Genomic DNA, 27,749 nt, shown 5'->3' on the forward strand with positions numbered 1-27,749 from the left:
AAGTAGATGGCGTTACTTGAAAAATAAGATGGCACTGGAATGTAGTGGTGGTGAGCAATAGAAGTTTATTATATGTGAATTACAAGATCGTATTAGAGGATAAGAATTTGAATTTAGGAAGGTAGCTGAAGTCAATTTTAACAATAATAACTTTATGGAAGGTTTTGTGAAATTTGGAGGAATAGTGTATGAAATTACTTTTATTGTGTGTGTGCAGTGAGTATTAAAGCACGTTGAAGTTTAGCGCAGAGTCCGTAAGAATTATTTGTTTGATACTAAAGTGTTTTTCATATAATAATGAAAAGTGAATACTCTTGCGAAGGTTCTGATGTTATTGAACGCATTATACGATAGTTTACCACGATATTAAAAACTCGTTTGCTTTGGTGGTATACTCCCAACATTTCCAAATTACATTTTTTATATTCAACGCTAGGGATTGTTTTTGTTTACTTTTTGCACCTTGCAATAGTTACAACAGTTACATTTCTAAAGGTAAAAGAAACACTATTGAAAAGGACACGGGTAATACTTGTGGAGAACTGCCTTAGAAAAGGGATAATCTTGTCACCTTCAACTATTAAGCAGCTTTGCACTGCATTCGATTGCAGCTTCCTGCTTCACACCATGGAATTATAGCACCAACACAATGCTTCTTTGATTTCCTGCCTAATGTGTATTTGTATTTTAATGTTAAATTAATTGTTATTTTTGCAGATGTGGACAGTCACAATGGATGCTAGAGAAGCATGAGTGGCCGTGGTAGAGGTCGAGCAAGAGGAAGGGGAAGAGGTCGTGGGAGAGGGAGAGGCCGTGGTAGAGGAAAGAAAGCTGTAAAAGTAAGTGCATGGACCAGATTGGATAGTAATGGTTCTAATTGTGTAATGATTTTCAGAAGTTTTACAGGTCGAAAAGTGCTAAGAATACTGGGAATAAATGAAAATATGTTTGGAGAAAATAATTCCCATGTTTGAAGGCATTCCATTTGTGCGAAATAGTGCCATCCCAAGTGGACTGTGTAAGTGACAATTCTCGTTAAGTTGCAGCTGTGAGATATTTTTGTGTGTAATAAATGCTGTCTAAATGTGCAGAAGAGAAGAGGAGGTGTGGAAGTACTGAAGCAATCAAATCTAACGTTCTAACCTACTCAAAACATGTAAATAGTAACAATACAAACATACCATCTAAATATATTGAAATGGGAATACCATTGGGGGTAACTTTTCGTAAAGGGAAAAGTACATTAGAGTCTAATTTAATCAACCTAATAATAAATAATGTAGAAGTGGCACATCTGTCAATATGCTTGGAAATTACCTAGTCGTATCATATATACTGACAGAAAGTTTGAGGCAGTGTGTACAACCGGTTTTCAAGGTCGCGGCCAACCTTCCTGTGCAAGAGGCTGGAGTGGGCCATTGTGAGTTGAGCTGTCATAGAGGAAGTGTGTTCGTAAAAGTGTAGCTATGGAGTGGGGCGATTACGAAAATCGTGTGGCAGTAATAGCGCTTCATAAAGTGGGTCAAACAGCCCCCATGATATTCAGAACACTTAAAAAGTTGAATATCAGCAAATCTTTCGTGTATCGGACCATCAAGCGATTCACAGAGACTGGGACAATTGATGATCGCCCAAGGCAAGGCCGCCCACGCAGCGTACGAACCAAAAAGTTAGTGCAAGCAGTGGCAGCCCGTATTCGGAGAAATCCTGTACGAAAACAGGCAGTGCTTGCTCGTGAGCTGAACATTCCCAAAATGTCAGTGTCTCGTGTGTTAAGAAGTGACTTGGGGTTGAAGGCTTACCGGCGAAGTACAGGTTACTTCCTCAATGCACGTCTGAAAGAGCAGAGGGTGATAAAAGCAAAACGCCTCCTGCAGCGTTAGGCCAACAATGGCCACAACAATTCTTTTCACAGATGAAAAGATATTCAACATTGAGGAAAGTTTAAATCGCCAAAATGACCAGGTGTATGCGTCAACATCCCACGAAGCTTGGGAGAAAGCCCCGAAGATCCAGAGGGTTCATCATCCGGCCTCAGTCATGGTTTGGTGGCGCGTGGCGTATTATGGCACCACCAAGCTGCATTTTTGTGAAAAAGGGGTGAAAACGTCAGCCAAAGTGTACGAAATTACTGTGTTGAACTCTGTTGTGAAACCTTTGAGTGACACTTTGTTCAGGAACCAACATTGGACCTTCCAACAGGATTCCGCACCAGCCCATAAGGCACACACTACCCAGGAGTGGCTCAAGAGCAATGTCCCGGACTTCATTGCTCCAGCTGATTGGTCTGCTAGCAGCCCTGACCTCAACCCGTTAGACTACAAATTGTGGCCAGTGCTTGAGGGCATGGTCTGTACTATTCTGTTTCCAGCTTTAAAACGAAGTAGGTGTGGCCAATAAGTTACCGAAATTTGTATTAATGCACGCGGTGCCCACTTTCTATTCGCCAGCACTTGCCCCTCCCACCCAACGCACGTGTTAGCTTCAGTGTCAGTATTTTCCACAACGTTTCGAAACTAGAGTGACTTTTAAAAATGTGCAAATATTCGTTTTTAAAATGAACACTGTTGTAAATACGAGAGATGAAGAAAATATAATAAAATAGAGGTAGAAACTTACCAACGATGTCAGTTCTCGTCAGTGGTAATATACCATGTAAGAAGAATTCACACAGCTGTCCGTTGTAGCGGAGTGGTTATCACTGTGCGCTACGACGCCAGGTGTCCTGAGTTTGAATCTTGGCCTGGGCATGGATGTTCTTCGTGAGTGTTATTTCATCAATTTCACCATATCATCACTCATCCTCGCAATTAACCAAGTGTGGCAGAAATGCGAAGTAAAATAAACCAAATGAATCATGCAATAATTTAACCAGCGTAGACAAACTCATATCCATGACAAAAAAAAAAACAACATCCACTTTCCTGCTGACGGCAGCAAGTCCAAAATCGGCTAAAATGTGCCATCCGCATTTTTGTTCGGCTGAATTTCCTTGCGAACTGCATAAATGCTTGTTTTTAAGACACCTGTTCAGAAGTTAACGATTCAACACAATACTCTGGATCCACGGCAATTTTGGTATCGCCACTTGTTCAAGGTTTCAAATGTAGATGTTTTGTAACACTTGCTGTTGAAGCCACATCAACATTCAATGATATTTACAACCTATAAACACTACGCAAAATCTCGAGAACCACCACACGGCAAGGGAGAGGAGGGCATGTTTTGCAGGGTCGAGGGGAGGAAAGCTATAAATAGCCGTGTGCTTGAGGGTAACAGTGTTTCGGAAGGTTCTTGACCACGAGAAGTAGTGTCTCCAACTTGTTATTTTTTTCCTTACGAATTAGATACAAGAAATGTGAAGGTCTTATTACGTACACCCGTGTTGGAACATTAATAAAACTTTGTAGTTGCAAAATTAGCTATATAGCAATTAGATACGATAACATCTTTGGAATATTACCGAATTGTAACGATGTTTCTATAAAGGTCGGGTAGCAACACTGAATGGCACAGTTTGCCCATCTGTAAATCCAAAAGCTTGTGTCCCCGCCCTCTACAAATTCCTTCTTGGAAGCAGTTGCCAGTGTATGCATCTGGCATTTTTCTTTGACAAGCTGAGGGAATTCAGGTTCCTGAAATCTGAGCATGTTTTATGTGGGAAGTAAAGGAAAGGAAGGGTAGGTGGATCATTTAATAAATGCTAAAGTAACATTCCGTACGATTTTAAGCATCACTGGTTGTATTTGCACCAACCACTTTGGCTTTACTCAAAGGTTTCCCTACAATCTTTTGCAGTGTGTTGATTTTACCATTCTAGATAAAACGCATGAAGTTGAAAGTAGTGTGTGCGTGTTTGTGGTATATACATCAACACGTGTGTAATCTAGAGATTCCCATGTCAGTCACTGTCAGTCTAAATCATGTTTTCTCATTCTGTCTAGTCCGGTGTTTCAAGATTATAGACTTTACTTAATATTACGAATTTGCAACACTGCACAACACAGAGTGACGGACAAGTAGCGGGAATTTCGTTAATTTGAATGAGTGAATGTCACCGTAGGTGCTTTACTAAAGAATGATTATGAATTCATAAGCGAGGATAAGGCTAGTAAATGCTTTGAACAGCATACAATGCTGTATTACTCTAGTTTCAAGACAGCATTGAATGGACTATCTATCAGGATGCAAAAGGTCTGCGGAGGGACTACTGCCAGAATCCACCAATAGGGCTGCACTGGCTTTCTCTAGAACACGTGCTTTTGTTTACATCCACTTCGTAGTGGAAAAAAATGGACTTTAGGAGGCATGCCAATATTAACAGTCTGAAACGGTCCCTGGTGAAGGCAGTGGCGACTTTCCCTACGGAGACAGTGCGTAATGCTGTAGATGAGTGGCCGCAGAGGCTTCAGGCCTGTGTGAAGGCCAAAGGAGGCCATTTTGAAAAATGATTGGTGTTATGTGTTCGTTAGACCTGTAAGTAACCTATACAATCAGGACATTAAAGTATCTTTAACACTTTCAATGTTGTGTCAGTATTTATGATATGACTAGGTATACATAAAAAACTGTTCTCTACTTGATGTGTAAAATGTGTAAAAAATACGGCTCGGATACCCTTTTCTACACCCTCGATTTTTCGCACATTTCAAATATTCTCGTTACAAAAATTAGTTCTTCATAATAAACGATGTTTCTAAAGAGCACGGAAAGTAATTTTTTAGATCTACGTCCTACGAAACTTACGTTTTTTATGAAATTAAAATTCCTTGCGTAACGTCATAAAGGTTTTTCACAACTTTATGATGGCGAATGATGCATTCATGTCACAGGCGCAAGTCTGAAGATTTCGGTTCATCGATTTATGTCACAGGCGCACGTCTGATTTTTTTCCTTTTCTTCTTATGATTGACTTGTGCAATAGGAACATTTGCGATTGCGATATGTTCTTTGTGTGATATATTTGCGGATTGGACATTTCAGACATTCAATTTCATTTATGCGACTTCAGAAATTGGAAATAATAATTTTTTTTTTGGCAATTGCATGCCGTAAATGGGAGGGTTGTTTTTTCTAAATGACTTGTGGGATGAAATAATTTGCAACTTCTAATTATTATGATGGAAAGGGAGTGGAGGTGGTATTCTGTGGAAAAGGACAACAAGGATTTTCAATGTAGGAGTTACTTCATTTTTGGACTTACAAATTGAATTTCGACCCACAATTCAATACCTGGCCATGGTAAAAAGAGGTAAGTTACCTTCTTTGGTTTAATTTTAGCCTTCATTTTTTGTATCTTCATGTGTCAATGTGGAAAACAGTGAGAAATAGTGTTGGGGGCAGGTGACTTCGGCCAATTTCTAACATTCCTTTAAAAGGGACTCTATAGATACAGGCGGGGCCGCGGTAGCATTAGGGGGCGGTGAGTCAATTACCCCAGGGGCGGAGCCCGGAACCGGTGGGAAATTTTGACTCAACAATTTGAAACGACAAAATCACAACTTTAAACGGCTGTACAGTCCTAAATACTTCTTTCCGCGCTCCAATTTTTTTTTATTCACAAGTAGGATCACATAACCTTCATAATGAAAAAAAATATTTCAAAATTCGAGGGTGTAGAATAGGGTACCCGACCCAAAAATACCATACTTATCATACATACATGCATACCATATCTGGATTTGGTACAACTTTCCTATACCGGAGACACCTATCAATGATTTATTTCACAATTTTTTACATTGCTAACATACTATTCTGCATAGCGGAACATTTCTTTAGGTGAAATAATGAATTTCTAACGAAAATAATGTCGATTTCTTACATTAACGAGTACTTACTGTTGTTCCTTATTTCGCACAAACTATCCACGGGTAGCCCCTAAAACTATTGATGTTAGCCCAAAAATTCACCTTAGCCCCACGAACCATCATGGGAACGAGGTATGCCTACTAGGTTAGGTTAGGTTCCATTAGCACTCCTTCCATTCAATTTAGCATTTACGGACAATACGAGAGCGTATTGTGCTCTCGTGCAGAAAACAAATGCCGGCAGCAGCAATAGCACATTGGAAAGAGATTTTCGTAGAAAACCACATTCATTCTCATTAAAATGGATCAAAACTACATTCCCGAACATCAACAACGCTACAGAAAATGATTTGCGTAAGTACTTTCTCCTGTAAATTTAAAGAAATCCGTCTCTGGTATAGTAAAGTGTTACCCACCCACCCTCGAGTTCCAGCACATTTCAAATAGTTTCGTCAAAAACTAAGTTTCTTCTAAGAAACGGTTATTTCAAAATAGCGCGGAAAGTAATTTTTGGAGATCTATGTGCTACGAAACTTACATTTTTTTTAATATTTAAATTCCTTACCTACGTAGCGTCAATACGGTTTTTAGGGCTTCCATCATGGATTCATGTCGCAGGTGCACGTCTACACATTTTCTTTTTCTTATGATTTGCTTATGGAATGGGTTAATTTGCGATACGTTATTTGTGTGATGTATTGGCAGGTTGGAGATTTCAGATGTTGGAATTGATTTGTGTGACTTCAGACATTGGAATTTATTGATCCGGTAACAGGAGTTTGCACGAACAGGATTGAGGGACATTGGTCTGTTGCGAAGAGGCATTTATTGGTCTGTTGCGAAGAGGCATTTGAGGAAAAGGAGTGCTATGTGGTCACATTTTTTGGAGGAGTATCTGGATGAGTTCATGTGGCTCCGGGCAGTTTTTAACAAGCCTTCCAAAGGGACTCTATAGAGAAAGGCGGGGTAGGGGTAGGTTAATCACCCCAGGGGCGGAGCCCGGAAGTGGCGGGAAATTTCAAAAACAAACTTTTACATACATCCATCGGTACGGGTACTACGAAACTAACATGTCTGCAAGTAGGGTACGGGTGCTATGAAGTAGACTTCCACCTCAGAACTTTAAAAGGCTCTACAATCTTAAATACTTCTTTCCGTGCTCCAGAATTTTTTCTTCACAATTTGCAACACATAATCTTTATATATATAAAAAAAATTCCATTGCGGAATCAAGGGTGGGTGATTTTAAAACATGAGAGTATAAACAAGGCGAACACCAGTCAGATTTTTTATCCATACATTCTCTTAACCTTTATTTTTCTGATCGTGGGAGAAATTTCTAACCAATTTAGTGTTTGAAAAAAAAATAATAAAAGGTGAAGTGGACCACTTACCTTGCCATAGTATTTTTTTTTTTACATGTAATAATCCTAGATTTATTTATTTGAGAACATTTTGTATACAGCACATAGCCATTTTACACTGAAAAGAACAAAATATTAATATAAATAAGTCAGGATAGCACAATTAAATATTATTTAGCAACATATGTTCTGATAGTTGACCGAAAGGCATACTCTGTGGAAAATACATGAGCACTTGATGGGAGGTCGTTATATTGAGTGGGAAGTCTGTGGAAGAGTGATCTTCTTTGTGTAAAATAGATTTGTGTTGCATGTTGTGCGCATAGGCACTCGAAAGTGGAATTCCTGGAGGAGCGTGTTGCAATGGATTTTGCCATTGACAATTTTGTAGAGATACTTAAAATCATTCAGTAAACGGCGCTGATAGGGAGTCTGTAAGTTTAGAAAGGACAGGAGATGTGGTGTTGAAAAATTGTTAATGAGGGAACCCTGTAACGAATTATAGCAAAAAAAAAGTTAAGAATAGAATCAATTCTGGAGAGCTGAGTGTGATATGCCGTGGACCAGACGGGAGAGCAGTATTCTATTATTGGGGAAATGAATGATTTGAAGTACAAGCTGAGGGCTGAGATGTCACTATTTTCGGTGAAACGATACAGTAAGCCTTAAGAGACGCATAGCCTTTTTTGTCGTGCCTGTAATTTGTTCTTAAAATGTGAGTTTTTGGTTGAAAACAATGCCTAGGTCTTTATGAGAGGATACTGCTTTGATGTTATTGCCAAAGATGAAGTAAGATGACTTTAACAGGTTCTTTTTGAGAGAGATGGTGAGAGTAGTACATTTTTCTGGATTTAATGTAAGTTTCCATGTCAGGCACCATGAAAAAAACGTTGTTATATCATTCTGGAGAAGATGAGTATCATTGGAAGTGGAGATTTCTCTTAAAATCTTAGTCATCTGCGAAAAGAAGGTAATTACTAGAGGCGGCTACGAGATGGTCGGTAAGGTCATTGACGAATAATATGAACAAGAGGGGTCCTAGAACACTGCCCTGTGGTACTCCAGAAAGGACAGGAAGAAAGTTAGATAGAGTTCCTGGAAGGACTACACGATGTTGGTGATCGCTAAGGTAATCTGTGAACAAAATAAGAAAGTTACCATGAATGTTGAATCTATTGCATAATTTGTGAATCAAAAGACGATGACTGACAGTATCGAAAGCTTTGGCTAGATCGAAATATTTAACGTCCAGTTGTGAATTGTTTGAAATACATTTCGTAGCATGTGAGAGAAAAACAGACAGGTTCGTAAGACAGGAACTAACAGATAGAAAACCATGTTGATTTAAGCTTAGGTACGGAGAAACAAATTTATATAGCCTGTCTTGGATAATTTTTTCACAAATGATGGACAGAGGAGAGAGTAACGAGATTGGCCTATAGGAAGAAGCAATGTTTTTGTTGCAATTTTTGTGAATGGGAGTGATGTTAGCTTGCTTCCAAGCATGAGGAAAGACGCCCTCCGAGAATCATGTATTCAGAAGAATGCAGATGGGATAAGAAAGGGATTCCCCAGTTTTCTTCAGAAACATGGTGTTGATCTTGTCTGGTGCTAGGGCAGGGTGAGCTGGGAGAGAGGGTAATAGACTTTTCACTTCATTGGTTGTAGTGGCAAGCTTTGTTAGAGAGGAAGAACAGACTGATCTTACGTTTGGCAACGTTACAAGGGGGCCAGGCGGACAGAAGTTACTGTGGAAATAAGCATTTAAGAGTTCAGCCCTTTGGTAACCTGTGTGCTGTCTAAAATTATATATTCTCACATTTCAGTAAAAAAGCACCAAAATGCCTGGAATGTTTCTTATTCAGCAAATTTTTCTAGCATGCAAGTCGAACGAAAGCTAACGCTGATTTAATCTGGCTGGTAACCAAAGAACACTTGATTGATTTGGTTTATTTTACTTCGCCTTTCTGCTACTTTTGTCTAATTGCGAAGATGGGGATGAGGGTTGATATAATGAAACTGATCAATGGACACTCACATGCCCAGGTCTGGAATCGAACCCGAGACCCCTAGTGTCGTTGTGCAATGTGCTAACCACTCTGCCACGGAGGCTGACCCCAAGAACACTTGTTCAAATGTTTCATTTTGTAGTTGTAAATGGTTCAAATGTTAAATACACGTCATTTGACATGTAGTAGATAGTCCCAAATGATTGAAACAATAAAAAAATATCTTTTTTACCAGTTATGCTACCTTTAAACTCATAACAATAAGTTTATATATGATTAAATGCTACATATGCCAAATGGAGAACAAGCAAAAAAGGTGAAAGCAACAATTGTTTAAAATGAAGAATGGGCTAATGGGCATTTTATATGTATTTCTTATATGCTTACGTAAGTAGGTTAGGGATTATAATTATGCACCTACATGCTTTCAATGTTACCAGGGACGTCGTTAGAGGGGGGCACGGGGGGGCACTGGCCCCCGCAAACACCCACGTGGCCCCGGCAAATGTTTCTGTATTTTACTGGAAATTTTAATTTGATGGCAAATATTGCAAAATTGTTCAGTAAATTTTCCTTACAGTTTGAAACACTGCTCCCAAATTTCCCGCGGCATGAACGCAAAAGCAAGACTTTTACTATTTTTTCTACTTCTTACATGTCGAAAACAGATGCAACGCACGAGCTGCCGCTAATGATTTTATAGCCGGTCGCGTTAAGGGAATTCGGAGGTCTTTTGAAAATGTACTTTTCATCCCTGCCAGGTCAAAATTTGGCCGATTGACTGGTAAGCGGTAACAAATGTCCCTCGTGATCGACGTTACTCCTTCCGGAGCTCTTTGGAAACCATTTTTTTTCCTGTCTCAGATTACGGAGACAGTCAAAGTGCGGTGCGTGATAGATGTTGCAAGATAAAACATCATGGGGGGGGAGGGGATTGCCGCTAACACATGGCTATAATGAAGAATATACCAACCCTCATTTATGGAAGATAACGAGGTATGTACTAAATTATTAACAATGATCTACACGCTTTAGATGCATTAGCTTTTCAAATTCTAAAGCGGTTTCTGTTATCATTTGTATAATTACTCAAGGAAGATGATCGAGTGTTTAGCACATCGCGCTACAACGCCAGGGGTCCTGCGTTCGAATCCTGACCTGAGCATGGATGTTTGTGAGTGTTCATTCATCAATTTCATCATATCATCACTCATCCTCATCTTCGCAAATTAGCCAAAAGTGGCACAAAAAGCGAAGTAAAATAAAGCAAGTCAATCAATCATTACTCATAGAAGCGGAAATCTTCTTCCCATGGGGTAGTGTACTCAACTTGTGCAATTTCGAGAGAACGTTTTCTAATTCCATTTTTAGGTTGGTTATTTTTCGTTGCTTTTCGTTAATCGCGGCGGTGAGGATGAATGATGAACTGAAGAAATGGTGATGGGACAAGCATAGTACACCCATGCCTGACCAGAGTTAGAACCTGGGGCATCTTGTTTCATAGCATATTACGCTTACATGTCAGAAGCGAAATTTTGTAAAAACTGTAGAAGTAGGCTGAATGAAAGTAGCATCCTTGGGTGCATAAAAAAAACACGTTCGGCCTGCTCGCGCATGAAAATAAAATTAGCCAATAACTGTGCGAAATATGTTATATCCAGTGCCATCAAATATTTAGTTCTGCAGTCACAAACAAGATTATTTTTTAAGAAATTATACCATAAACGTATGTAAAATTTATTATCCAGCGTCATCATTCTTGAAGTTTACAACCAGTTGGAAAACAGACAGGGACCTCCCCGAAAGTAGTGGGTAACACGATCACCTCGAAATTAAAGGTTCTAGGTGCGATTCTGGTATAAACTATATATGAGTACATGAGATGTCAAGCTGAGGATTTATTGGAGTTATGTTCCCATATTACAGTTCCATCACTGCGTTTGAAACCCTATCATACAAGTGTCAGGGTGAAAGAAAGAGGAAGGGAAGTCTGTAGTTCCGATGTTTCAGTTCTCTTGGCGCAAGTATACACCGCTCAAGGCTTATGTCGGCGTCTATGTTACATTATGAAAACTGAACTAACAGACAAGACAACATCCACTTCTATAAAATTCTACTCTCAAAACCAACATGGTTATTAATATTGCGTAATGATTATTTTTTGTATCCCAGTAATCACCAATATTATTTATAATAGGGAGTGATGTTTACGGAGGGCACTCAAGTATCAACCTTTCTTCCACGTAGCATTCCGTGGACTGCATTGCTGCAGATTAATGAGGCTCTGGTATGTGGACTCACAGCCAGTGTAATCCTATGACGGGTTCTGTTTTGTCTTGTCAATGTTCCTTCGAGATTGTTCTTTCATCTTATCATCATTCGTCCTCAACGCCGCGATTAAAGCCAGTTTTGAGAACTAGATATTATCGTAGGAATAAAAAGGGGAGGATAACAATGAAGCAAAGAAGTAAATGTATCCCCAATTTCCAAGTCCTTCCCTCCAATGTGCTCAAATTCACTTTTCTTCTTCTTCTTATTATTATTTCCTTTGAATAAAGCATTTTCCCTATCATCAGTTTCATCTAGCTACTATTCATCATATTCGTTGCGATTAACCGACTGTAAATAAAGTGTCGCAAATATAAGAAAAATACAAAAAAATACCAAAACAATCAAGTCAACACTTGTGCCATTCATTAAGTGCGTACGTGTATTTTCATCATGTTGGGTTCCTATTTGCCTGCCGTTTTAAAAATTTTTAGCGTCTATAAATCTACACCCCTGCTCATTTCTCTAAGAAACAACAGCACTACGTGCTTTGTAGTACTGAAGTATGAGATACTCGGAAGGCAGATTCATCTTGACGTCAGAGAAACCCTCCCGCGGTTGTAAACACAAGAGAGTGGAAAAGAGCCCAGTGGACCTTCTGGCTTCTGGCCCTGAATGCCGACGACAAAGAGAATTCTCTTTGGCCGACAGTCTGTCCGTTCCTTTTCATCCTTCCTCAATTTGGTCACACCCTAAATGCAAGTCCGCAGGGCGGTACACCCTCAAATTTGACTCTGTCAGCTTGAACACAATAGAATCACGAATGTACTCCTTCCAGAAATAGTTTATGACGGGAAATCGGTAGAAACTTTGTTTCACAAATAAAATAAATATGCTTCTGTTCGGTGTCTGTCTGTCAGAAAATTTGGACTGGTAACCTAAGAAAGAAAGAAAAAGTGGGAAATGCAAAAACTCTCATTAGCCACGCGATGTGCTAACCACTCAGCCACAGGTTCTGGCATTTCCATATATATATATATATATATATATATATATACATACATACATACATACATACATACATACATATATACCCACATACATAGATAATGTTGGTTGTTGTTAAATTTCTTAATGGTTTGATCGATAAATTTCTGACATTTGGGCCCCCCCAAACGAATGAACCTATACCTGCCGCAAAATTAGTTTGGTATTGACACTTGGGAAGCACGTGGAGGAAGCGGGTCTACGTCACTGCGGGAGGGTGGGTTGCTCGCATGCGAGCCAATCAAAATCGTCCCAGTGCTTCACTCAAGCCCTGGTTACCTAGCAACAGAAAACGTTTATCTCGGTGTTGCCGCTTATCGGGTGATTGTTCCTGCGATAAGTTTTCATGTTGTTGGGAGAGGACGTGTTTGTTTCTTGCTTTGCGTTGCTGTGATATTTTAACCGGTCCGTTTGTTTAGTGTTTACTGGATTTAGAGTATTCTTTGTTGTATATAGCGTGTTGTTTTAGTGTGTTTTTTTTTGTACATAATTTTCTGTGTTCTGCTTGAGTATGTCGTGTGCTTGTGTGAAGAATGTCAAACACAGGAGGCAATACTCGAGAAATTCCTCTCAAAGGCCAAACGCGGGAGATCGTTTGTTATGTGCGAAAATATTTTGAGCAAGAGAGAAACAATGGGGGTCCAATCATTTCTGTAAATAAAGTTCTGGACAGGACTGCTGCTACTTTCGGCGTGTCTAAGAACACTATTGTTACCATAGGGAAAGAACATAATGTGGCAGAAATAAATCAATGCGAGGCTTCAAAACTAGAAACCCCAGGAAAGAAGAGGAATATCAGTAAACGCGTGACAAATTTAGATACCTTTCAGCAAGACGCTATTCGTCGCCATATTTACTCTTATTATAGGAGGAAAGTTCATCCCACTGTAGGGAAACTGCGCGTTTCGTTGAAAGATTCGGGACTTTTTCAAGGTGGGGAAACATCTTTATGGACAGTCATAAAATCTCTGGGATTCTCATACAAAAAAAATTATGGACGGAAAATAAAGTAAAGTATGGAGGCATATGGGGATGTGGAGGTAGGGCTCGACACATTCTCCACCTCGACCTAGGCTATATTATGGAGGTGATGCGGTGATGTGGTTCACCAAATGCCTTCACCCCAGGTTTGCCCCAGCTACTCATTTGGGCTGAGTCGACTCCGGAGCCGCTAGGGATATTTGATTGATTGATTTGTTGTTTTAAGTCCACTTTATGCACGGGAAGGCTAATCGGGACTGGACCTACAGTTTAGAGTGGGATCCGAACCACTGTGCCATGTGCCTCCACCGGGTATCGAACCAGGGACCCCTTGATTACAAAGCGACGACGTTACCACTACGCCATCAGGGATGCCTGCTAAGGATATTTGAAAAAGTTCCCCAAACCACAGCGGGTCTCCCGCGTAAAAGTCAGACGCCTCACCAACTGGACTTTGTGCAATTCAGTTGCGGTATAATTGAAAGATGGGCAGACTTGAACGGCGACTTCGGAAAGAAATGATTATTGAAAGTGTATATATTCAATATTTTCAGAATGGATTGAAAAGGTAACCTGTAAACAATGCTCGTTTCATTAATTCGTTCATGTTGTAAGGGAGATGGAAATGAAGAGAGAGAAAACAATTCATCATTGTTATTCCGTTTTCCTCGAGAAACAATAACACATTTCATCATTGTTGTTCCTTTTTATAACACGTTTCCCTCAACACAGCGTCAGACGGCTGCACTGCGTACCGTACCGTACCGCATGATATGGCAACACCGTGACGCGTGTTCCTTCAGCTCTCAATACCAAACTAATTTTGCGGCAGGTATAGCTACGTCCCTGCTATTTATATGTTTTGAAAAGGTTAGAATTGTGACAACCCAGTTTCTCACAAATGTATATTTTCTGTAGCTTTAAAACAAATTAGCTTTTCTGAAGTTCCACAATCATTTCCAGTGTTCTAAACCCACTCCTGAACAACTTGTAAAAATCATTACACAGTTTGAATCATTACATTCCTTTCTGTGTAATCAGTATGGCAATTTGTAGAACAATAATAATACCTCTTTTCATATTGTACATTACGTTTAGAGTGGGCGCTGTTCTTTGGGTATTTATTTGTTAATTATGTGCCTGTGTTTTTTAATTTTACTGATATATAGAGGCATCCATATTTCGTTGGTGAAAACGTGAAATGTTAAATAACTGATTGTAATGTTAATTTTTCATGTTTCTGACAGGTGTGAGGTGCGTTTTCCTAGCCTGTTTTGTCACAAAATAATGCAAAATAGACTCAACACAAAATTTAGAGTTTATTTACCAATGCGATACTTTCTGAAGCTTGAATTATCCTGTTAGTTATTCAATTCACGGAAAATTGATAAATTCTGCTGTAAATATTTGAAAAGCAAAAATGGATCCCTTTATACAGGAATAAACTTAATACTGTGGTAACAACTTAAATGTGCTATTAGAAGGGATATGTTTATTTTGTGTAATAAGTGCAGTTTTAAATCAAATTTACTATTACATTCACAATTTCTTTATTTACCAAAAATATGCCTCTACTGTTATATTTCTGCTTTATGAAGAGATTTTCTTTGTTTACTTCACAACTTGGAAACTACACTCATGTATATAATTCATGGAAATAAACCTGCTTTATGACTTATCGGACATCATTTGAATCCAATATAATCACATTTTTGTATGTCTGTTGCCAGGAATGAAATATATAATGTCCTATTTCTTTCAGCAGGTGATTGAAAGTGATGATGAAGATATGTCTGGAATGGGGATGCAGCAAGGTGATGAGTCAACTGAAGTGAATGATGAGAACCACAGACCAGCAAAAAGTTAGTGTTACCATCTACAGGGTGGGCCAAAAGTCATGATCGGATATCGATATTATTGTGAAAGAAAAGGTGGTAACCAATGTAGAAGCTGTATTAAACTGAACAAGATAAATTAATGAGTGAAATACGACAAGAATACCTGTAAGATTAATGTCGGTGCAGCATTTGGATGGAGCTCTATCGGAAAATTGATAAATTATTGCCACACGTGTGTGAGTAGGATAAGCATTCCTCTCAACCTACGACAACTTTTTACATCAATTTTCACTTGAAAATAATACCTTCTTGCACTATAAATAGTATCCAATTGTTACTTTTGGCCTATGGTGTATATATATATAAGATTATAGTTTTTTATTTTACATCTGTGTAATAATTTAGCAAGTACTCAAGAGCGTATAGATTCATATAAAGTTGTAGGCATGTCTTAATGCTGTCTTATGGACTAAGTTTCACAAGTAGAACAATTACAAAGTATATTTTTGTAGCAGAATGTTCTTTGTGGATTTTTCTTCATGATGCTTTTTCTCACCCTGTCATGCTAGAATGATTCAGATAACTTCAAAACTTGGTAAGAATGCAAGGTTGAATACAGATTATAGATACCTCATTCTAAGCCAGCAATCCTTACATTGTTATCACCAGGGAACGTATTTATAACTGTTTGGTTTTGCTAATGTAAAACACTTAAGTTGCTGTTTATTTACAACTGTTGTCAACGATAGAGAATGAGGTGTCAAGCATCGGCTCCTGGTTGTTATGTTATTTTGACAATGTTGGAAGAGAGTTAAGTTGAGCAGCCCATTGCCAGCCCCAGCCTTGCTACTAGTTGAGTGCCCGACAGCAGCATCAGATTTTAACTCCACTTTGGTGAAGATAACTAAATATAACATATTTAGCACCTTTTTACTACATATAAATTCATTCTCTGGTTATCATGAACCATATTTGTTTGTAGAAATAAAATTGTATTGGGTTTATCCAGAATTTTTCATCTGGCCAGGGGGGGGGGGTAATGTAAGTTTGTGCAAGAGGCTACAAGGGTAAATTTAGAGTCAAAATGACCTTTGTGAAAAATTTTATGGGGTGTTGAGGAAATTTGAGGAGCAGGAGATAAATCACTGGTTCTCGATGATGTCGATCACTTTTCAGCTTCTGTAAATGTCATGGAAAACTATTACAGCATATTATTTGACGTTATTGAAGGTGTTTTCGTTATTTTTGTTCTAGTTGATTTAGAAGCTGATATTTCTCAACTGGAAGCGCCAACATTCACCACCATCAATAGAGGCCCCCCAGAACCAATGCTTCGACTAAGGTGGGACCACCGAGTAAACCTCATTGGAGAAAAGGTTTTGAATCCAATGATTCACTGCTGCGACAAGTGTCTGAAACCTATTCTAATCTATGGACGCATGGTAAGAACCTTTGTATACTTTTTACAAGTTGGATAACTGTATTGTTATTTTTTATGACCATAAAAAGTGCATTTTATTTGACCCAAATTTTTTTCTCCGCCAGTGTTTATTTGTATTTACAGTTTTGTTATTTTGTGTCATGTTTCTACCACTTTCGGCTTACTGCGATGAACATGCTGATTAGGTCAAATTGATGAAGGAACAATCACAAAGAATCCCCATGCCCACCAGGGCTTGAACCTGGGAACTTCGGTTGCTAGATCAAATTGTCAATCACAAGTGGCTCTATATGTGTTTATATCTGATGGAGAATTGTTTATGTTAGGAATGGGACAGATTAATCGTTACTCTATCGGTATCGGCTGATATAAGCATTTCAGTTTATTGGTAAAATTACCGGTATTTCTATTAATATCTTACAATTTTGTTGCAAGGATATATAAAGATGTAACTTCTATTGTGCCTGTGTAGGGATTTAAGTGAAAAATACAGGCTCGTTAAACAGTTCAAAGAACTGCTTGTGTACTAATGTTTTAATCTCTTGAGAATCCATGTTCTTCTTAAAGGTTCACATAACATTTTGTAGATGCAAATGTACATTCGCATCTCTTGAGAATATATTTGTATATACATATGATATGCAATAGAAATGTACATAGCAAATTTATTTTCGTCATGCTGAAAATAACATCCCATTTCTGTTTAATAATCTTATGTATCGGAATCGGTAAAATATCGGTTCCAAAAATTATCGGTGAGTAAATCTGCATCGGTAAATTTTCAGCTTCATCACATCCCTAGTGAAACTTAATTCTTAGATGATAATCCATATTTATATTTTTTCAGATACCATGCAAACATGTCTTCTGTTTGTCGTGCGCAAAACGTGAAGACAAAGTGTGCCCTAGATGTGGTGATAAGGTGTCCCGCTTAGAACAAACTGGGCTTGGGACTGTGTTCATGTGTACACATGGAGGTACGCGTTACGGAAATGCTGGATGCCGTCGCACATATTTGTCACAAAGAGACCTACAGGTTAGTGCTAGTGTACAAAATCGATGAAAGTAGGCTGATATATGTAATTACTAAGGCCCAGATTTTTATATTGTCAAAATGTGTGAAAATGTACAAAAATCAGTGAAATAAGTAAAGACATATTAAAATGTGTAATATAATTTTTTTGTAGTCTTTGGTATTTCCTTCATTCTTGTGTTTTTAGGTTCGTGACAGTAAAATAAGTAATTTCATTTTTTTAATTATAGAAAGTTGTTTTGAAATAATGAAATTAGTGTCCTAAATCTGCATTAATGAAATTTATAGATGGGCCAAATGCCACATTTTATGCAGAATTATGTAATCTAAATGGATAATATACAAGATACTTCAAAATATGCAAATGAAATTTCAATATATATTGTTCCTAACATGGTAACATGCTTACATTCATAATTTTTGCTTGGCTACTTGCAAGGGAAACACACGAGGGGTTCAGAACACAAATAGCGTAACTCCATTCAAAATAGTTTTTAGAGAAAAGCAAATTTAAATAACTTAGTACATACTATGCTTAGCTGTTAAGAGCACAAACATAGTGGTGCCTCTATGAGCAAATATTTGAAACTTTGAAGATACTAACTTGTAGCACTGTATTGGTACTTCACACTTCTAATGCCCGGTTCGCTCAATGCGCGTTAAATTTTAAAGAAGCGTTAAATCAAGTTAACGCTACATTAGCACATCGAGGCATTTCTCCAACCTTCGTTAAGGCTAACAGACCTCTAATATCGTCGTTAAATCTAAAGGCACTCTTTTGCTTCATTAACGTGCTTAACAGCGCGATGTGTTGGGTCGGAAATAAGATGGCGAAATTGCGTATGACAGCTGTTGTGTTGAAAGGTTATCCCAAACCGATTTGAACACATTATTTCATACCATCGCAAAACGTACCTAGTTCGATTTTTTCTACAGCAAAAATAATTTTCCCATTTCGTATTTCATATTATAAATTTGTACTGCAAATCAGAAATCACATGTAAGTTAAATGAGAAATATTGTATGAATGTACTTTTTAAAGTTTTGTCAATAATGGCATCATGATCATCACACATTATTCAAATTTTATTAATTTTGCCTGTCGAGCCAAAAATATATGCTTATAGTTGATTATACGAACTTGATGTTTTTAAAATGAATATTGGGCTTCGACCTTGAATGCACTGTAACCATAAACACAAAATATCGCATGACTTTTTAAAATAATGTAACCTCCTTTTGCATATTTCAATTTGTATAAGATAAAGTTATTCACCAAAATATTCGGTGTCGTCGTCCACGCCGTTTTCCAGTGGATCATATAGAAACTGGAGAAAGTCGTGGTTTCTTGTGTTTATGCTTATGTCTGCTTATAACTCCCATTCCAATTTTTTGTTGTTTTTTTAACTGAAAAATGACAGAAAACGTAAGAGATAAAATTAAAATGAAGCAACTGTCCTACAAATAGGCAATACCCGTCCTGTACTCTCATTTAATGTAAAATAAATCTGTGACATTACACAATGTAGCCTGCAATCTTTCAAAGTAGTAGGGAATTGTTCTTTCGAACTTTTCAAATTATTATCCACCTACTCCAATTAACATAATGGAAAAAAATAATTTTGCAGTGACGAGAATGCTCGACACAAATGTTCATCATTCTATATGCTGAATCACAAGCGGCTAGGGACAGCTGTAGCAAACTGGAGATGCGAAAAGCACCAAACCTGACCTGCCTAACCTAACCAAGTACAGAAATAAAGAAAACCTGCCTAACCTATTTACTTATTTAGCTCGTAGCTGTACGTAAGTACTGTAGAATAAAACATGTTGTTTAATATAACGTGAGTCTTAATATAATCACAAAATCAAAACAATTATTATGCAGTATATTGAAAATGGGCTGACATATAACTGTGCAAATGGAAATTAAATCGTATTCATACCAAACTGAAAGAGCACTTAAAAATTGAAAAAATGATCAACCGTTACATGTACAAGGTACATTTACGAACGACTACCGTCTCATCACGTAATATAGCTTACATATGTTGTTTCATTAAAAAAAAAAGCTTGAGGTCCTAAGCAGTTTCAGGTATATAGTTTCGTGCATGGACATTGTGCAGTGACATAAAAGACACTACCATCCATTCGGAAATTATATTCCTTGTACATACGTACAAGTGGTAATGATATTGTCTGAGTGCACTTGTTATATTTTTTACCAGTTATGGTAAATTAAATGTAAAATATCATATTAATCAACCGTTCCATGTACAAGGTACATTTTCTGAATGACTACAATTTCATCACATAATGAAAAGCCAAACATATTGTAAAGAACCGTACTACACATGTATGTTAAGCTTCAGGTCCTAAGCAGTTTACAGGTGTTGTCGTTTCGTCCATGGAAATTGTAAGAGTATACATATTTGTTTGAAAAACACACTACCATCCATTCGGAAATTTTTCCTTGTACTTACGTACAAGTGGTAATGGTACTGTCTAACAGTGCACTTGTTTTTTTTTTTTTTTTTTTTTTAACCAGTTATGATAAATCAAATTTAAAATATCATATCAATCAACCGTTCCATGTACAAGGTACATTTTCTGAATTACTACAATTTCATCACATAATGAATAACCAAATATAATGTAAAGTACCGTACTACACATGTATGTTTCATTAAGAAAAAAGCTTAATCCTAAGCTGTTTCTGGTAATGTAGTTTCATGCATGGACATTGTAAAAGTATGCATATTTGTTTGTAAAACACACTACCACGCATTCGGAAAATATTTTTGCACGGTACGTTCGTACAAGTGGTGAGGATACTGTCTAACAGTGTACTTTTCCTATTTACCATTTATGATAAATCAAATATAAAATATTGTATTGTATTATATATATATATTCTTTGAAAAATATTTGTACGAAACAAAAACACAACCATTCAGAAACGTCCCTTGTACATATGCACGAACGGTAATCATACTGGTAAACATTTTACGTGCCTTCTTTTCTTGTCAGTGATTATTTGGAAACAGTATATTTCTTGGTTGCAATGCCACATTCACATCAATTCCAATAGAAGTGACTTGCAATATTTACATATTATTTAATTGCCATGGACAGTAAGTTAAGTTATGCATGGTGTACATTTCGTGAAATGTTCTCTTTTGTTGAGGAAAATTATTATAGCAAACACACGTTCATTTCCACCTTTAGGACTCTTTTGCAATGCCATTTTAATATAATTAAATTTATCAAACTTCAAACAGGTTACCCTAACCTAGAACAGTAGTTTTTATTTATATATTTATGATCTTGTATTTGCAGTCGGTAGGCACTCATTTAAATCTAACTTACGAAATTACAATGCAACTGTTAATCCTAATACATAACATTTTCGGTGGGCGGACGTAAATACCTAAGTAACATTCATTTCTTAAACATATATTTATGTGTTACACATTACTTTATTTATTTTTGTTCCTGGGATTTCATACAAAAAAAAAAAACAAATCCGCTTACGCACAGTCTACTGTCCACGGTGCAACCAATGAAAACGTTGCATTTCTCGTGTCAAAGTATGAGAATAACAAGGAATCAAAGCAAAACGTCTCTAACATGTCGTTAGTTAACGGGCCTATAAAATCGCTTGAGCGAACATTAAAAGTTTAACAGGCTGCTAAGATTTTAGTGATGCGTTAACTATCAACTCGTTAAGAACGTTTTAAAGATGGTTGAGCGAACCGGGCATAAGTTATACATGTAATTCCATTTCCAATGTGATGCTGTCTTAGGAATTATCGTATTCCAGCTTTTCAGCATGGTGGCATAAAGACCAAACAAGTAAATACCATTTTGTGTAGTATCTTATCACAGAAGATTGCTTAGGTAAGTTTTTATTTAACACATAATGCATATGGTTGTGCTCTGAACCTCTCATATTTAATTACATAAAAATCCGGGCCCTAGTTATAACTTAGATACAAAATGACAAAGGTTTTTTTATTTTGTTGTGTTTCCCCTCAGCATCCATAAGGCTGATGCTAGAAGCGAAATTCCGTAATTAGGCAAAATTTTCGAATGCCGTGATTTCGTTTTATTATATTTTTTCAAAGTTGCGGCACGAGCATTACATATCTACATAGAGTGGTATCTTGTGCTTCCCTCAAAATTTGGTCCTCCAGCGACCATAGCGCCGACGCTAGAAGCGTGATTCCGTAATTACGCAAAATTCTGAATGCTGTGATTTCAGTTTTATTATTTCTTTTTCAAAGTTGAGGCACGAGAGTTACATATCCTTATAGAGTGGTCTTTTGTCGTGTTTCCCTCGAAGTTTGTTTAACCCAAATTATTGGGAGGGACAATGTGTAAATTTTACCTCCGCTAAAAGCCAAGTGTTTAAGAAAACAAAACCAATTTCCTTCTCTCTATGACAATTAGTTCTCGAGCTATGATTTTTTTGTACTAGCAGCAAGTATGGAAAGCACACGCTTGCAAAGGTACTGACTTCAATGGGATTACAGGCACGTGAGGCTCGTCCGCTAAAAGTTTTAAGTTTATGCACAGAAGGCTAATTTTAACTGGACCTACAGTTTAAAGTGCCTCCACCGGGTATCTAACCTGGAACCCCTTGATCACAAAACAATGACGTTACCACGAGGACAATCAGGGCGGCAGAAAAGAAATGTATACGTACCCCCCTCCCTCGAAAATCCTGGGCATGCCACTGACTAGTGTTCAAAAGGATTAACCTTGTGTTTATCAGAAGGCAAGACAAGAACGAAAAATTGCATCCTTTATGTTGGATGAGTCATTGCTGTCAGAAGCGATTTAGGCAAGGGACTGCTTTGGAGAAGCTAGACATAACACTGGCGCTGGTAGCAGCCTCCCTCCAGACAGACTGGCACCAATGCACAGGTAGCGGAATAGAATGTTCTGCACATTTTAAAGATAAAGCACTTGTTGAAGATGAAGAAAATCTGGACTGCTGCCTTGATGTTTCTTTTTTTTAGTCAGCAGCTTGCTTATTCCTGAATCAAGTTACAAAAGGGGGAAGGATTATTGTATTGTAAGGGACACACGAGCAATATTTCCTATGCAGATAGCTGCATTAAAAATAATGCTGCTTCGTGAATAGCCCTGCACAGTGGTGTGCCCAAGGGGGTTGGTGTGGATCATACCCCCTCCCCATTTACCCAGTATTACTAAAAAAAACTCCCTTTTTTTAAGTAGTCCAACCCCTCCCTTTCAAAAATCCTGGGCACGCCACTGGACCTGCACAGCAGTTGCAGATTAATTATCTCTTGTGAGAGGAGATTAGAGACTATTTTCACTTGTTTCTAAACCAGTACCAGTATCGGATAACCGGGATTGACAAACAAGAAAGGAAAGTTTTCCAAGCAAGTTTCCCCTCCCCCCTGCTCCCTCTCTCTGTCCTTCTACTAGGAATGATTATGTAGATAAAGAAATGGGAATAGTGATTGAGCCATGTTCTCAATTGTCCACACGAGTTTTTTGTGGGGGAGGCACAACAAAGCCACCCGAGGCACGCTTTTAGAATGTGTTAAAATGCTAGAGAAAGTAGCATTTAATGACTATCGTTTTGGCAATAGTTCGCTTGTTCCCCGATCGTAAGACAGGCGTTCAATGCTGCATGGTGAATGAATAGCCTGCTACGAAAGCAAGGGAGAGGTCGACTGGAATACGGGACAGGCTTCTGGCAAATTTTGTCATCGGCAGGGTTTGGAAAACGTATAAAACGGGGAAACGAGAGTTACAGTAAACATAAGATCGAGATAAATGTCCTAATGTTCAGCATAGTTTTGTGCAGGGAATTGGCTGAGTGGATCAAGCGGGTAAATCTTGCTTGTACCACTTTCTCCCCCCAGTGCCTTCAATAACTATTTATTGTGAATTTACAATAACGATTTAGAACAGATTAGTGCAATACAGCAAACTTTGGTGTATTTGTAATACTCCTTTTCTTTCTTCGTGTACTTAATTTTACCATTTTAATTATATTTCAATAATACGTTTTTCTCAGTTATACGTTTTTACCCTTCTGTACCCCATGAAACGTATAACTGAGATTTCACTGTATTTTGAAAAGTGCCAAATTTGCAGCTGAATTTACATGATAATTTATGGCAGAAAGTGTTTTATCAGTAAATAAACTACATTTTGTGTTTGTGTTGTATTTTGCACTAGAATTTGCATCATGTTGTGACAAAATATTGAAAGAAAAAGGCCGAAATGCATCTCCCACCTTTAGTATTGCTGAACAGATTCTCTCGGGTTATCGACCAGCTGAGTTGCACTGGTACCTGGTCGATAGCCCGAGAGAATCTGTTCATCATTCGTCGCCAGAAAAGCTTCAAGTCTTACTTTTAGTATTGCTGTCAAAATTGAAACATGCATTTCCCTAGTTACTGATGTTGATAAATATTGTATTGGTTTCTGTAAGTATATATTATGTTACATGCTTCCACATTTTATATATTAGAATGTGAGAATATTTTCACAACAAGAGAGAATATTGTTAAAATTTCAATTATGTGAATTTGTTATGTATTGTTCTATTTTTATCCAGTTTATCTAAAACTGGGAGTACTGCATGAGTCTGACTTGTTTTCACACACATTTCAGACATTTTACCTTTCATTGTGGGCTCTTATTGGAAAAAAAAATACACAAAAAGCTTTTTAAACAGTTTGTGGGCTTTATTTTGGTTCTTATGTAGCCAAATGGTTAGCGCTCTTGTCTTTGGCGTGAGCAGTTCCAGGTTCAACTCCTGGTGGGAGCTCTAGAGCAATAATTTTCCTCATATACAAAATTAGCTCAAACTCCAGCTATAAACATCCTACCAAATATAGTACACATAATCATTTCTCCAAAACGAATTAACAAATGGATAAATTTCGGCTTTGGCCCAGCATCGTCCGGACAACTGGGGGAGCTACTTGTAAAGAAATAACAGGCTCCGATCTTGAAAGCCAGATGGGCTGAGGACTGACCATGCATCACCCAATGGTGCAGAGTCACTTTGCCCTGGCTCTTAGAGATCTGTTGCGCCATCGAGTTTAGTTTTATGGGCTTTATTTAGTAAAATCAGATGCCAGGATTACAATTATCAGAAAGTGTATGTAAAGCATCAGATGGGCAGAAAGAAGCATGCTCCATAAGGCTATCTGATACAATGCAGAATTATTTTATTTGCATGGATATAGTCACCATTTACAGTGGAACCTCAATTTTACATTTTTCAGGAGACCAAGTTGAAAGAACGTAAAATGAAGGAAAATGTATAATTGAGAAAATCTTAAAAACAATTTGTTATGTTTGGACCATCAAGATCAAATTTATACTGCGGGAAAATATTAAATCTAGGAATGTAAAATCAGGGTTACACTGTAATAATTTCCATGTAAGCATTTGCTAAATTTCAACATTGCTTTCCAGGCACACATCGATCATCGGCACATTCAGGTACCAGTGCAGCCACCCCCAACCATGGACCCCATGTACACTCACCCTATGGCTCATGTGAAACCCAAAGTGGATGAGAACCTCCTTCGCATGAAACCTCCCGTGGCAGGTGATCCTCGCATCCACGGCCATTCTGCACATCCGATGGCAGACGTCAGTGTCGTGGCACGTGAACAGCATCGCCGCCATTCGGGCGATCATCCACCACCCCCACGGTCAGCTGCACTGCCCGATGGATACCCTCAGGCAACACCTGGACCGATGCCGTATCCCATCCCGAACAGGCCGCCGCTGTTGGTCTCGTACGTGCCGGCGGCATCTGCCGGAGGTGGCCCGGCACCCACTATGACGACAACGTCCCACATTCCCGTGATGACAACACGAACAAACTTGATCACTGTGCCAATCCAGGACACTGCGGAGCCTCCGCCTGCTTCAACTACTTATCATCAACCAGCTCCGCATTACGTTCCCCCGGGACAGCCTGCTTACTCACCATCACAATCATATCCGGCTATATCCACGTATGGCGTCCCCCAGTCACAACCGCCGCCTTCTCAGTATAGCCAGGCTATACACACATACTATCCTCCTGTAACTCATGGTGTGAATTATCCACCAACAAACTATCAGACGCAACCCCCTCCTCCGGTTCCTCCACCAGTGAGGACTCAGTACGACCCCCAACAATATTCAGGCCAGTGGCAGCACCCGCCACCATCTGGCAATGTTACACCATTTTACAGATGAACATAGTTATTCATATTTTGTATATATATATACTGTTAGGAGATAACAAGTTTGTATATTGTGTAGTGGTTAGGTCTCCCGTAACTCTCACTTTAATAAGATGGTGATGAAATAGGAATTTGTTTTTATTTGGCCATACTGCCATTGTCAAGTGCAATGTAAATACCTAAAATGTGTTTCATGAATCATAATGGAGTGAAGATTTCATATGTGTTTGTGTGCGTGTGTGCTATTCAACTTTTCAGTTGCAATTGTGTGTGTGAATTAGCAGAAGTGCTAATACACTTAGTTGTGAATTTATTTGTGAAATCATGAAGTATTTAATTTTATAATTTGTATCAATAACACAATTATAGTGGCATGCTGAAATATGGAGAGGAGTTTCATTTTTCATGTAGTTTCAGTTTACGTAATAACTTCATATGCATTTTAAAGGAAATACATTATGCTATTTAAATTGTGAGCATTTCCTAGTAACCAATCATGTTGTTATCTTGTGTGGAAGAATTTATGAACTCATTAACACAAACCATGAAATTATTAAGCATAGTATAAATTAATGTAGAAAAAAAAGGACAGAATAAGAGTAATTATGTTTAGATACACTGCAAAATGTTACATATTTTAAGAAATTAAAGTTTTTATTATGTATTTAGAAGGTTGTTATAAAATTGATTTTATAATGTCAATGACTTGGCTAGAACATTTAAAATGAATGTTATTAATTCATATATTGGTTTTTACTGTTCTATTATTATTTTTAACTTTCAAAGATCATAATGCAAGTGAGCATTTTATCAAAATAATATAGGGTTTGAGAGTAAAAACAAAAAGATTGCTAAATAATTTCATATTGCTTTAATGGAAGAAATTCTTCACACAGTTGGTTTCTGAAAGTTCCTGTAGTGACCACTGTTAAGCAGTTAGTTGTATTTAAGGAACTAATAGAGAGTTTGAAACTGAAAAAAGTTTGTCATGGCTATGATTTAACCAATGATATTCAATTTTTATGTCAGATGGTTGTTATTAACTTATGAGGTCTTAAATACAACAGAAATGTGTATCATATGCTCTTTTGGCATTCCCATTTTGACATTAGAACAATTTGGGACAAAGGCAGAATTTATGCATTTCCTAATACAGATCAAGGATTATTTATAGATCAGTTTGTATCGATATATTTCTTAAACCATGTCATAAACAAAACCATATGAATATATTACTTTACTGTATTCTTTCAAATGGTTTTCAGCTCACAAATTTGTTTTGGATCAGCCAAACACAATAGAGGTGCTAATGATGGTCAGATGTTGATTTCATTGTCTTAAACCTCAGTAAAACAACACACTTGAGGAGCTAATTCTGATGGCTCTCAGTTTCAAATGTCATCTCTTGAAGATTCAAATATTATAAGGAATACTGTTAAATGTGTGTTCCGATTTAATGTAGCAAATTTAAAATAAATATTATGGGGCAGATTATCAAAAAGCAATGTGGTTGAGATCATTGCAATTACTCTTGTAATGTTATTAAAATTGAAAATATCTGCAGTATATTTTATGCACCACTCCTTGCAAAACCTAAATTTTCCATTAATAAAACACTGCAACTGACCCTGTTTCCTAGAGAGGCTGAAAGAAACAGGATGACAGGTTTCATGGGGTATTATTTTGTCAATAAATGGAAAATAAGTTTCAATTGTATGCCTCTC

At 37.7% G+C, this 27,749-nt stretch overlaps 1 protein-coding gene across 5 annotated transcripts; it reads left to right on the forward strand.

Annotated features, from left to right (window-relative positions):
- Nucleotides 1-10: 10 nt before the first annotated feature.
- On the forward strand, nucleotides 11-26,411 carry Hakai (E3 ubiquitin-protein ligase Hakai). 5 transcript variants are annotated; one of them, XM_083133416.1, is made up of 6 exons: nucleotides 11-50; nucleotides 718-839; nucleotides 15,242-15,341; nucleotides 16,572-16,759; nucleotides 17,606-17,794; nucleotides 25,262-26,411. In XM_083133416.1, the coding sequence occupies exons 2-6, from the start codon at nucleotides 750-752 to the stop codon at nucleotides 26,036-26,038; spliced, it is 1,344 nt and encodes a 447-aa protein (XP_082989542.1). In that variant the 5' UTR covers nucleotides 11-50; nucleotides 718-749; the 3' UTR covers nucleotides 26,039-26,411. The 5 variants fall into 5 exon arrangements, with proteins under 5 accessions (XP_082989542.1, XP_082989565.1, XP_082989533.1 ...); XM_083133439.1 differs by having other exon boundaries at nucleotides 15,245-15,341; XM_083133407.1 differs by having other exon boundaries at nucleotides 30-121.
- Nucleotides 26,412-27,749: the final 1,338 nt, after the last annotated feature.

Source organism: Lepisma saccharinum, chromosome 1, assembly GCF_977018435.1.
Source record: "Lepisma saccharinum chromosome 1, izLepSacc3.1, whole genome shotgun sequence".
Taxonomy (NCBI): domain Eukaryota; kingdom Metazoa; phylum Arthropoda; class Insecta; order Zygentoma; family Lepismatidae; genus Lepisma; species Lepisma saccharinum.

What these genes read in the sequence shown, in the direction of transcription:
- Hakai (XM_083133416.1), top strand. Translation starts at nt 750, where the DNA reads ATGAGTGGCCGTGGTAGAGGTCGAGCAAGAGGAAGGGGAAGAGGTCGT. An exon ending in GAACCACAGACCAGCAAAAA is followed by an intron (nt 15,342 to 16,571) that starts GTTAGTGTTACC and finishes TTTTTGTTCTAG; the next exon opens with TTGATTTAGAAGCTGATATT. An exon ending in TTCTAATCTATGGACGCATG is followed by an intron (nt 16,760 to 17,605) that starts GTAAGAACCTTT and finishes ATATTTTTTCAG; the next exon opens with ATACCATGCAAACATGTCTT.